Source organism: Centroberyx gerrardi, chromosome 22 (assembly GCF_048128805.1).
Source record: "Centroberyx gerrardi isolate f3 chromosome 22, fCenGer3.hap1.cur.20231027, whole genome shotgun sequence".
In the NCBI taxonomy this organism is placed as follows: domain Eukaryota; kingdom Metazoa; phylum Chordata; class Actinopteri; order Beryciformes; family Berycidae; genus Centroberyx; species Centroberyx gerrardi.
The window spans coordinates 18248618-18262276 of NC_136018.1; the positions used below are offsets into that span (position 1 = coordinate 18248618).

General features: G+C 49.6%; 1 protein-coding gene across 1 annotated transcript in view; it reads right to left on the minus strand.

Moving 5' to 3' along the window:
• Window positions 1-13659, minus strand: part of LOC139909750 (partitioning defective 3 homolog) — a 352335-nt gene that overhangs the window by 90525 nt on the left and 248151 nt on the right. The window contains exon 19 of the mRNA XM_078291260.1: window positions 12429-12669. Coding sequence (XP_078147386.1) covers window positions 12429-12669 — 241 coding nt within the window. The remainder of the gene's footprint in view (window positions 1-12428; window positions 12670-13659) is intronic.

The window sequence follows — 13659 nt, forward strand, 5'->3', positions numbered from 1 at the left end:
ACTCTGTGACCCAGGATTGTTAACCGGCATTAACGGGAGGAGGGGGGGGGTTGTTATCGCCGAGCGGCCTCGTCGCCGCGGCCGGTTTCCAGGGACGACAACCCGGAGGATGCCGCGGCGTCTCACGCTGCCGATGTTCTCCCATCTTCCCCTACAGCCTCCAGCCTCCAGCCTCCAGCCGCCACCTGCCGATTATCTCCCTCCCCGCGGAACTCATTATCCACAACCTGTAACGTCAGTCAGCGCTTTCCCCGCTCAGCCAGAATCTCTTTGCAGCTAGAATCTGCAATTTGGCTCATCCTCGGAAAACCGCATTTTCTCCGAGAATTTAAGGAGGGAGGACTGTAACCTGTGAAGAGGAACTGGCGAGAGATTCAGCTAACACTTCTTTGGGGTTCATGATATGGAACGCGCCTTTAAAATAACACAACCCGCCTTCATGCAGCGGCGCAGTGGCGTTCCACGGAGACACCTCGCAAGAGACCCTGCCTCTCTCGGGTCACAGCGAGAAATGACACCTCATTGGACGAAGGCTCTTTCCCTCCGAGCCAATTGATTTCCACCTGAGGAAGAAGGGAGGGTAGCCGATGATTGGCCGCGACGCTCTGGAGGAAAGCCGGGCCTAATTCCTGTTTGGTGATGGTGTGAAGGCAGCAGGGGGAGGGAGCGAGGGTGGGAGGCGACCTGGTTCACGCAGGGCGGGTAAGAGGCGCGGAGGCATGACATGCATTTATTCATGACATCAGGCCGAGCGCCGGTAGGGGGACGGACGCGGGACAAAATGGTTTCTCACCGGGAACTTCTACGCCTCTTACAGGTCTCCCGGCTGAGCGGAGGAGACACCGTCGCGCCGGAGAACGCTCAGTTGCGCCGCCGCATTCATCATGCGAAAGCGATGCGAAACAAAAACAATTTATAGCGCCGTTTCCGATCGCTGTATTCAAATGAGGGCCATTTTCGCAGCCGCTATCGCTGTCCCCCGCCTGTTCGCCGCAAAGAGGTTATTGTATGGAAATGATGATTTTTTTCCGCCTGAAATAGAGATGCATGGAAATAGACGCTGTATCGCCCTCTCGGAAAATTGTTTCTGGCCTTAACTTTTATCTCTATCCCGCCGCGCCTGTCAGTATTTCCCGCTATTTCCGTTCCTCCGTCAGTCAGTCGGGTTTTCTGCTATCTGTTATACCTCTCTCTTTCTCATCTTTCTGCCTCTCGCCCGCTCTGTTTATTCTCTCTCTCTCTCTTTCTCACTATGTGTGTGTGTGTGTGTGTGTGTCTTAGACCAGCGGCCAGATCACCAACTGCAACTGGTCCATTTGAGCGATGAAGAGAGAGACACAGAGACAGATAGAGAGAAAACAGACAGAGCCTCATAGAGAGAGTCTGTCTGCTGGGTGTAGACCAAAATAAATATATTGGCATGAAGAAGAACGGTCAGTCACAAAGGGCCGCGGGGCTATTTCTGGGTGGTATCCCTTCCTACACACACTTTATTGTCCTTCCGCTATGTGTTTATTTGCAACGTTGTGTGAGAATGTGTGTGTGTGTGTGTGTGTGGAGGAGGGTATGGTACATTTTCAAACTCTTAATCCCCTCTTATTGAGAAACGTTCATTCTAGCTACAGAGACCAGACAGAATGTGCGGCAACATCCAAGAAGCTGGAATTACATCAGAGTGTGTGGCTGAGGATGTTCTCTGTCTTTTAACCACAGCAACAACTACAGTATCACTATCAAAGGAACTGTTTTAGAATGTGCGTGTGTGCATACATTATACAGTATGTGTATCCTTGTGTGTGTCTGTGTGTGTCCATATGTGTTTGTGTGAGCGTCTACAAGTAAAAGTGCATGCTTGCGTATGTGTCTGTGTGTATGTGCGGAAATGCGTGTGTCTGTGTTTTATCTGTGTGTGTGTGCATGTATTTCCGTGTGTGTTTGTGTGTGTGTGTGTGTGTGTGTGTGTGTGTGTATAATTCAAGGGACGGCTTGGCTTTTCCATATTTCAAACAGCCTCTGCAATACAAAGAACAAGGCCCAGCCCAACATGATTGCCTTTAATGTTTCACATAAATCACGGAGATGTGTGTGTGTTTGTGTATGTGTGTGTGTGTGTGTGTCGGAGGGGGGAGGGTTGTTTTTGCACACGCTCAGAAGAACGTTTCAAATCCCTGACACCTCTGATTAAAGCCTCTCATTACAACACAAATAAACAGTCCAAACACATTCATACATCCATTTGTTAAAGCGTATGAGCGCAACGAGGAGGGAGTTTCTGAAGGACAATTTACATGGAATCACTTCAGCAACTCAGTTCAACTTCAGCTGATGAGCTACGCTGAGGATTTTCATTTTGATTGCGATGTTCATTGTGTGTGTGTGTGTGTGTGTGTTTTGTTATTGACATTCTGACAGTGCAAAGTCATACTGTATGTCTAAATTATGTGGCATTTAATCCACTGACCTTTGTGCCAGTCATAAGATTCCTGCACACTCACTCTCTCTCTTCTCACACACACACACACACACAATTGTCAAATCCCTCGTCTACCCAATAACCCACACACAGACAGACATATTGCTAGACAAATTGCCAACTGCCTATCTAAACTAGCCTAACCCACAGACACACTCAAGTCTCAATTGCCTACTATCTACCCAACCTAACACACACACACACACACACACACACAGACTGACACAGATACATACAGTCACACATACACACGTATGCACATAAACACACTCTCAACTGCTAGCTGGCTCACACACACCCACTCATAGACACATGCAAGCACACAAACACACATACACACACAAACAACGATGACCCTATCCCTAACCCTCACCAAGCACACATACACACTCATCTGCCAACTGCCTCCTCAACCTAACCAACACAGACTGACACACACACACACACATACACACACGCACACATTCTGAGCAAGTCAGTCAGGCAGACAGGCAGGCAGGAATGGAGATGGGGGGTGGAGGGTGGGAGGGGCAGCGCTGTGGTTTCTCTGTGGAAGAGCTACAGTAGGTGGCTCAGGCTGTGACCTAGATACAGTATGGCACGCTGCATTCCTAATGGGCCATTTTGATCACTGCCACTCTCTGCATCCTCAGCTCGGCTGCCGCCGCCCGCCTCGAACACACAAACTCACATTCAGCCAACACGGCAGCCAAAGTCTGCTCAGCTCTTTTAATGACACAACTCAGACTGACTGTGGAAGCGCTATAGGGGGAAAAGTGAACCCGAATACTGGAAGAGCTGAACAAAACAACGCCACTGATGTGCACAGACTCACGGAAAATAACTTTGCCGAAGCGTTTTCAGCTGCTTCCGCCTCCCACCACTTCCCTGCACTCCCATTAGGTAGGTGAGAAGAAAATTGCTTATGAGCATCATCATCATAAAAGATTACCTCATGAATTAATTTCGCTCATCGGGGCCCCTTTTCTTGCCTTTTCTGTTTTTTGATTGTCTTTGCTCCTCCGAATTGTTTCCCGACTCATTTACATGCTGATGAGTCTGGAGACAGCTGTGTTTTGCAATGCTGAAGCTTTGCATGCATTTCCAAGCTGCCCGCCTAAAGGACAGGTAGAGGGGAGAGGAGAGACAGGTTCTCTGTCTCATAGACGTCAGGCGCAGACACACACCGGCCCGGGCATTGTGTTTGAGTCCGTGGGGGAGGGGGGGGGGGGGGGGGGGGGGGGAGGGGGGGGGGGGGGGGGGGGGGGTTAGAAGACAGCGGAACCGTTGATCCGTGCTATACATCCTCCCAGCATTCAGAGGGAGACGGGAGAGGTCTTTCTGTCAATGCCACGATGAATCTCGAGGGCAGCTGGGAGGGAGGAGTGGGGAGGGATAGGGGTGGATGTGTGGATGGAGGAAGGGAGGGAGTGACAGCAAACCTGAATAAAGTGAGGGAGCAGGAAGCTCATAGATGGAAGGTGAAACAGACTGTATATCATAGGTGATGCTAGCTGACTGACCCTGGACGTTCTCCTTTCCTTTCTACTGGCTATGGAGAAGTGATAGATCTTAGCTGTAGGACGAAAATGCTGATTGTTCAAAAGGTAAACTTAGTTTCTCCAAAAATAACAACCTTAATTTCAACTTGATGCATTTTTAAATTACAGAATGGGGTTTTGAATGGGACTCTATGGTTAAAAAAAAATGCTGAAATCATAACAGATCATGTAAACATCAATTTTAAGGTGCTATGTGAAGCATTTGTCACCAATAAATCATTACCAAACAATCATTAATAATGAAACACTCATTTTTGTAAACAAACAAAACTGCAAGATCACAAAGTCTGATTTTGCCAGATGTTTGCAGGATCGCTTTACAGCACAATGGGAGATTACTTTACAGCACCAAACAGGACGAGGACGCTTTTCTTCCAGCGCAAACAGAGCTACAACGTTCAGAGCTTCTCGCAATGGCAGATGGTGGAACTTCCAACATGTTTATCTTCCTCAGTACAACGAAAGAGAAAACCATTGATCGTAGAAGCAACATCGCACCTTTTTGTGACAGAAAGCAACAGGGATTATGGGAAATGTGGTCTTAATTTTGAGAAACACTTATATCACTGGCATGAGATAGAGGCTACGAACAATCTTGACCACAGTCTCATTTATTTACCGTAATTATACCAAGGTATCGCAATTAATTTGACAATGATATACAGTATGTTGATGTTACACTTAGCTGAGTATTTGGCCCATCTGTGGTATACGACCAGTGGATCAGGGCTTGTTTCAGGAGGGATGTAGTGGGATCAGCTGGGGAAAGACACAAACCTCCACAAAGAACTGGATCAGACCTTATAGGTATCCTCTGCTGGAAAGAATCAACTGCCCTTTATCTGCTGTTGCGGACTGTTCAAAACATCAGCTCGCACTCTCTCTCTCTCTCTCTCCCGCTCTCTTCCAACCTCACTTCACCCCCCCTCCCTCCCTCGCGAACGAGAAGGAAAAACAGCTCGCACGTCTTCCTCCCCTCCGTCGTCTCTCCTTCCTCCTCTCCTCCCCATCATACGCCGGTGAGGGCCCAATTAAGCTCCCTTCATGACAAACAGAGAAGAGGAGTGAAATCCCGATCCAGCCATGAAACGAGCCTCCGTTTTCTCTGACACCCTCGCCAAACACAGAGCGAAAAAAGAAAAAAAAGAGAAAAAAAACAGATCAGAGAAGAGGAAGAGAGAGAGGTGGAAAACAGGGAAGGAAAAAAAAAAGAAAGAGACAATTTCACCTTACATGCCGAACACATGTCTAGACGCTGACAGAACAAGAGGAATGCGGCTCCCCCGGCTTTAATTGGTTGCCTTTGATGGAAATCAGAAGTGTAATTCCACATCGATTGATATTACCTTTGTAATTCCAAAAGCAATTTTCCTGGCTTTTTTTTTTGCCTTCATTGTGATTGTCTCTCTCTCTCTCACCGCCCATCTTCTCACTCAGATGTTAAGGCGTGCGGGATGAGTGTGTGCACATCAGCGGCCGGGCAGTCAGCGGATGGGAAAGGTCATTTCAGCCAAAGGCCTCCATTTCATTACATGCTAAGCCTGCTGGGTAGGTGAGCGGACTAGCAATGAGTCTTACTGTAGCAGTCAGCATGCTTCATTTGCATAGCACATAGGGGCGAATAAATAGGTTCTCCCATGCGCATTTCTCACCTCTGTCTCTGCAATATCAAGCATGCTTTGCATCTCTAATTCAACTTCTACGTTTTTTTTTCCCGCTTCTTCCGACCGATACGTACATACGCTGTATATAGCTCATTACGGGACGCATTAGCGATTCATTTGTACTATTTAGAAAAACAAAACGGGATCGCGCTGTTCTCAGATCCTCGTACGCGTTCTTTATGTTTTCTCATTATTCTCAAATTCGCCCGTCCTCCGAGAGCCGCCGCGCGTCGGAGTAGCCTTTCTCTGATTGATCAAAGCGATCCGCAGCCGGAGCGAAAATAACATCAAAGTGGAATCCAAAGTGTTTCAAAGTGTGAAAAACAAATATCAAACGGAGGGAGGGGGGGAGGGGGGGAGGGGGGGAGGAGGGGGGGAGGGGGGAGAAGTTAAGAAACATCGGGCGGTTTCTGTTCGGAACATCGGGGTTGATGAAAGGAGGGAGGGAGGGAGAGTGCGAAGATGATAGATGAGTGAGGAGAGGAGAGGAGACGTGAGGGGAAGAGAAGAGAAGAGATGAGAAGAGAAGAGAAGAGAAGAGAAGAGAAGAGAAGAGAAGAGAAGAGAAGAGAAGAGAAGAAGAGAGGGGTGGGACTGGGCTGGGATTCCACTGGGGCCGGATCATTAGTAGTCATGGGCCTGGTAGAGTATGGGAGGGGGGGGGCACTGCTACACTTAATTTGAGCTCCTTAATAACACACTTTATGAATTCAGTCATGTTTGCAGCCCTCTGCCTGAGACACAGCATGAGAGACACCGGTGGATCTCATTTCAGGCCGACAAGATTTCAGATTCAATTAACTCCACGGCGCAACACCACCTCTCCTCACACACACACACACACACACACACACACACACCAGCCTCTCCCCTGGCCTCAAGGCCTATCTCAGAGCCCTGCATGATCATTCTAAACCTAATTACTCCAACGCTGTCTGATGGAGGCCCAGCGGTGCCCGATCATATTTGTATCGAGTGGCCCGAAAGCAGGGGAAGTGGGACTGGACAGGCGAGAAGAACCCCCCCCCTCCGCCCCCAGCGGCCGGCTCTGATTCTGGCAGTCGCAGTCACTCTCCACCCCCACCCCCCACCCCCCACCCCCTCCTCCTCCTTAATCCCATCGCTCTCTACCTCCAAAAGCATCACCCCGCCAGAAATTGGCAGTAGCAATTTTTGGACGCGCGACACAAAGCCACACTCGCCCTAACCTCGCGCGCAGAGGAATCTGTTGTTTTTTACCGCTTTCGTCTTCCTCCGCTGCGCTCTTTGACAGTCACGCTAATCTTCTCCGCGGGAGGGTTTGTTGTCGGTTGTTTGGCCCCCCGCCGCCCCTCTTTGCTACGTGATTGGCAGGAGAGTAATGGGATGTCGCACCCGGAGGACATTTTTGCGAAGAGGTTTTGGAGTTCACCCCCCCACCCCCCCACCCCCACCCGAAAAATGACCCCTTTAAAGCTCGCGGATCAAGCGGCGGCTTTGAAGACACGGGAGGGAGTGCTTCTGAAAAGATGTTTTTCCCCGAGAAGCTGAAAAAGCTGACCCCTCGCTGCTTAGTGCCCTCGCTGACATGATATTTCTTTTTAGCTTTGCAGCCATTTGAAGGTGATATTGAGGTATGACTTTGCACTAAGTTGTCTTTTTATTGAATTCCCTCCGAATTCTCTCTTAGTCCTTCATTTCATTTCATTGGTTTCTTTTGTTCACCCATTCATTCAATGATTCATCTGCAAATCCATTCTTTCGTTCATTAGTATTTCTATGTCTGTGATAATGTAATGTGGAGGTCAGAGGTCAGGGTCAGCTACAGAACAGCACACCCGGAGCTGATAGGAAGTCACTATCTTGCCTCCAGTTGTCCTCCAGTTGCCATGCTCACTATGCTGAATCAATGTTCATTTCTGCATCACCACATATAACCCACGATGTGTGATATTATTTTTTTTTCATATGCCTGATTGCATCTTTTCTTCTCTTCACTTCAGCCAGTTACTCTTCCAAATGCGCTCCAGCTTGATCCGGCGTCCCGCGCTCGCCTTTACTGCCTCGGCACAGACATTACGGGCCGATGTGACGAGCGAGGCAGAGTAAAAGAAGAACAATTATCATTTTCTCTCAGATTACATTCAGCAGATGTCAGGGCTCACATGCGGAGGCGGCTAATTGCCGTCTCCAAATCAACTATATTTACTACAGTAATAATACTACGGGCGTATGCGAGTGTGCGGGCATGTGTGTGTTGGGGTGGGGTGGGGGGGGAGTGTGTGTGTGCGTGTCGATGAATCAGGCACACTCAGGCCCGTGTGTTTCGCAAAAAGCCGGGCTAATGCGTGTGTCATGCCGATGTACTAATGATCAAACCGGCTTACCCGCCATCAGCTGTTCACACCCACACGAGCAGAAGGAATCATATGGTATGAATGCATGCAGCAGCACAGGCTCACGCTAACTAGCTGCTACTCTCATGCTACACACACATGAGGCAGCGCTATCATGCTTTCATGGCACGGTATCCTCCCACACACACACACACACACACATCCCTCACAACACACTCCAAGCGCTCGCAGCGTGCTTCCACACTGCCTAAGAATAACACAGATTGAAGGATGGGAAGCATCCCTCCTTTCCTCTCCTCTCCTCTCCTCTCCAGCTCCACTCCACACCCCTCTCTCTCCTGCATCTCTCCGTTGGCCCTGAGCGTGGGGCTGCATCTGTGGGGAGGAGCAGGCAGAGGAGGTCCCCAGGGTGAGAGGAGGGGGGTGGGGGAGGCCTGGCTGTCACACCCGAGCTCCAGCGTCGGCTGATGGCTCGGCGTGAGGCGTGCCACTTATCAGATTGGCGGGGAGAGGGCGCACGCATGTGTGTGTGTGTGTGTGTGTGTGGATGAGGAGTGGAGGGTGGGGGATGGCAGGGGGGGTGGTGCCAGAGTCCATTAACGCAGCCTTTCCATCCACACACACACACGCACATGCAAACGCACATGCATGTAGGAACAGGCATGTGCACAGGCATGCGCCTCACACACACACATACACACACACACACACAATGGACAAAATCAGCAGAGACCCTCCATCCTCCCTACAGGCAGACAGTACCACGATGCCGTGACTGTGCCTGTGAAAAGCTCCCTTCTTTCCTCGCTCCCCCCCCCCTCTCTCTCTTTTCCTCCTCTTCCTCATCCTCCTCCTCTCCCACTCTCCCTTGGTGCCCTAATTCACTCCAGTGCACACGCCCCCCATCCCAACCCCACCCCCCACCCCCCTTCCCCGTCTCACCCCTGCCTTCCTTTTTTTTTTTTTTCCCGCAGCCGCCACCCGCTCCGTCTCCCTCATGCTCCGTTTTCCTACAGCCCGGGATGCATTTCCCCGGCTCTCATCAAAAAGGAGCAGACACACACACACACACACACACAAACACACACACACACACACACACCAAGAGATGGAGACGGGGCATTCACGGAGGAGGTCAGTCAGTCACAGAGAAGATAAACAACACCTCATTAGGCATGTTGAAGGGAGTCTTGCAGGGCCGGGGCCGAGACGTCATTGTCTGCTAGCATGCTAACGGGGGCCTTGGGCAAAGCTCCCAACATCTAAACAAACCTGATAGGATCAGAAAGTAATGATCACATGTTATCCACTAGAAAGGACATGAATAATCACGCAGAATGGTTTGGGGGATAATGGAACCCCCCATCCCCTCCCCACCCCTATCCCACTGGATATAGACACACACACGTGCAAACACAGACGTCCCAGAAACAACAGTGACGTGGAGCTGCCTCCGCCTGGGGCTGGTCTTTATCCTACGCACGCATGCACATCGCCATCCATTCATAAGAATAACCTATTCATTACTGGATGGTCCTGTGCTGTGCCATCCTATAGGCGGTACAGTATCATTCTCCTAGGGAGGCAGCCGAGCAGCTCTGCACTGCAGTTTCTTTGCTGTGGGCTTTAGGCAGTCAATTTTCTCTCCATCACGCACTCGCACACTTTCACTCATTCTTGCACTCACAGTCTATTTATCTCACCGTCTCTCTTTCTCTCTCCCTCCCTATCCTCTCTCTCCCTATATTAGGCCATCCTCCTCTCCCCTGGCTCTGATGTTAATGCACTCCCAATCAGGCTGTCCATTAAGCGAGCGCGCGGTGCACGTTCATCAGGCCGCACAAAGGCCTGCATGCAGATGAGCTCAAATTGCAGCGCGCTGCAAACTCCTTGAGATCTCCTTAGCGGGAGAGAGCGTGAGCGGAAGACACGCTTGTGTGAGAAATGTGAGGGAAAGTGCGAGTGCGTGCCTGTCCATTTTATGCAAATGCAAAACCAGGGAGACAAGCATTACAAAGGATTAACCTAATCAGGATGTCTTTTTGATGTTTTGATGCAACGGTGAGACACTCGCGCATGGAAATTCGCTCGTGGAAATTCGCCGCGCGATCCCTAAGCTGGGGAAACTGTTGAGTTTCTGACAGCCAAACCCCTCTCTCTCAGACAGACTCCTCCATTCTGAATTACTGTCAAAACTTCGGATAAATCGTTGAAAAATGAGACACACTGCAGATCTTTCACCATCTTTCCCTCTCCTCCCTTTCTACCGCTAGGCATTTCATACGCTTCCATTTTGTTCTTTACAAAAAAAAAAAAAAGTTTGCCGTCGTACCTATTGGGACACATCCGGAGTAACTCACCTCAGTTCCGCGCAATCTCCAACTTTCTAAACTTGTTTTGGGGATTGCCTCTTAAGAGAACCCCGGGAGAGAAAAGAAAAGGACAGTGCGGAGGCGAGGTGGCATAGAGAGCAGGAGAGGAGCTAACTCGGTATCATACTTTCAATTGTGAGGATGAAACGCGCGAGAACTGTCGCAGTTTTACCATATGAAAAAAAAAAGAGGGGGGTTTGAGGTATCAACAGGGAGTAGGCGCAGGAGAGAGGAAGCTTGAGAGTGAGAAAGAGAGAGCGGGGCATGCTGTGTTTAGGAGACAGCACTCTTTGCATTCAGAAGGCAGCGGGCCTGGAGTTAAATGCATGGAGCGAGCCAACTCTTAAGTGGCGGTGGCACTCAGAGATAATGAAGAGCGATGATGAGGCCGAGGAGGGCACGCCGAGGGCCCCCCCCCCGCGCGCCCGCGAAAATCACCCCGGTGGGCACCTAAGGGCCCCCGAGCGCACGGCGAATACACCTCTGCCAACGGCCGCTGATTGCATGTCAAAGAGAGCGTCGAAACCCCGCGACTCAAATTTCCACTTTACTAATCGAGAGCGCGTTCGCCTCCGTGTATGTGTTCACGCAGAATGTCACCCCTGCACGAGTCATTATAGATTGCGTTCACGCCGCAGGATGTAACTACAGTTTGAAAAAAAAAAAAAAAAGAAAAACTGCAAAAGTGAAAATAATGGCATGATAAGCAAGCTCTCCGCGTTCCTCAATCGTGACCTCGAAACACACTTGTCGTCTTTATTGTTCATTACCGAGCCGTGCGCCACGATACGCTAACTAATCCCATTAAACTAATCCACATGAAAACAACTTACGGCACGATAACGGCCCGCGCCGCCTCCACCCTTAATTTATGCCGTATTCAAATGAGCACGGAATCCAAATAATTAATGTGACTCCCCCATTAATTTTCCTCGTGGCAGAGGAGGCAAATGTGTTCGGAAATGCATTCCCCCATCAGCCCTTAATTTTACCCGCAGGATGTTTATTTTCATCTGGAGTCTATTTGGAGGTTTCTCCTGGTATGATCTATGTACACAGTGCATGGTCCAAAGTATACACTCTGGATAGCTGCACTCGGGGCAGGGAATTTATGTTTTTGCCCATTAGTCCACAGTGGCAGCTGAATTATTTTACCAGCCTGATGCTTCAGATGCTCCTAAAGCTATTTGGTTGCCTGCCAACCAGTGGTTGGTAAAGTAGACAAACCTAGCAACCACAGTCAGAATTTGCCAAGTGTTGGTGTCTGGATTGAATTTCCCTCCCTATTTCAACAGTATATGAGGTTGTAGCACACTGGTTAGGACCTGCAGTATGCATGAGGATGAATACATGAATGGGCCTAAAAATGACTGTAAATCTTTGTGCTTGTGAACTGTTTTTTCTGACAAATTACTGAATATTTGAGAGCCATTAAGAGCAAAATGAAGCCACCTCTCATGGCCTCGAAAGGCTGCCTGCCTCTAGAAACATGTGGCCACACGATAAGAAAGCCACTAAGACTACCGACCCCAAGGCGAAACAATTCCAACCTGCAGTCGATTTCATAATCTCCAAAAGGTCTTTTCATCCTCGCAGCCAAATCACAGCTCCCGCATTAGCACGAGCGCGAGCCGGGAGCATTGTCCACCGGTTAACAAACACCGAATGTGTTTGGATGGGGAGGACACCGCGCACGGGATTATGAATAAAACATGTTGCCCTTATTAAAAATAATCTGCCTCAGAAGTGCCAGAGGCCCCGGAGGTCGATAGCGCCCCCCCCCCCCCACCCCCCTCCATCCACTCTCTCCACCTCACAGGGTTCAAGGAGAAGGGTCCCTGATTAGCGCAACATCCTGAGAACGCATTCAAATTCCGGTATGGCGAAGGCGGCCAGTGGAATTAAATAAAGCAGATAGCGATTGGTGCTTGAGGCTATGGGAGTGTGTGTGTGTGTGTGTGTGTGTGTGTGTGTGTGTGTGTGTGTGTGTGGGGGGGGGGGGGGGGGGGGGGTGTTCTTACCTGAACATCTCGCCCAGGCCCTTCAGCACGCCTTTCTTGGCTTTGTTCTTGTCCTTGTCTCTCTCCCTCTCTTTATCCCTCTCGGGCTTCTTCTTCTCCTTGCCCCCGCCCTTCTCCCTCTCTCTCCGCCTGTCGCTGTCTCTGGCGGGGTCGCCGTCCGGCCCGGCGCCCGCGATGAGGTCGCCGCTGGCGGAGATGGAGTCGCGGCCCGATCGGGAGCTTCCCTCCGTGTCCTCGTCCACTGGGGGCGCAGAGAGAGTGAGGGAGAGAGAGAGTGAGAAAAACAGAGAAAAAGAGAGGGAGAGAGAAATTAACACACACACACACAAACACAGGGAAAGAGAGAGATAGAGTAAATAAAGTAAATAAGTAAATAAACAGACAAGCAGACGAAAACTTTTGCTTTCACTTTACTCCCCGCGGATCAAGAAGGCCTTGCATTTGAAAGCAGTACACATACACACACACACACACACACACACACACACACACATTAATTTTATTCAGTTACAAAGTATAACTTCTTTCTTCTGGTACCATCAGACGAACCATCAATGGAATAGCTGTGTCCCACAAGGTACAGCAGCTTTGAACAAAACACACTGAATTCATCTGCCTCATTAGAGCAGAATATATTTACTTTGAACATCCGGTGAGAATTCTATTCAGCTGAACATATTTTCACTTAGTCGCGGGGCCTAAAGATATTTCAAATGTGTGCATTTCACATAGCTCACAAGAGAACCATCATTTTTTCCCCCCTTTTTCTCTTTGGATTTCGTCGAAAAATGATGCGACGAAAGAGCGGAGGCTGTAATGATAGTCATATCAATCAGGGTCTTAATTTGCGTCTGAACTCATTTCAACCCAGACATCAAATTGAAACCAAACTCCTTGGGTGACGCAGGGTTGATTATACTCAAAGTTTCCATCACATCTAATCAGGACTGATGTGCAAAATGTAATTAATCTGTCACTAATTATACATTTAAATAATCTTGGGGAAAGGCTCCGGGGGATCTTAATTGCAAATGCGGTGCGCTCCGCAATCGGCGTCGCCCCTGTCTACGCGTATATCTGAGGCGCGAGGTAGATGTCCTTCAGATTACAACTTACTACTGTCTCGCACGTCGTCATCCCAGTTCCGCCTTTGACGGAGGGAAAGGCGCTTATCGGAGGGAAAAAAAAACGAGGGAGGGGAGAGACCATGATGGATTTTCGGCACGTGGGA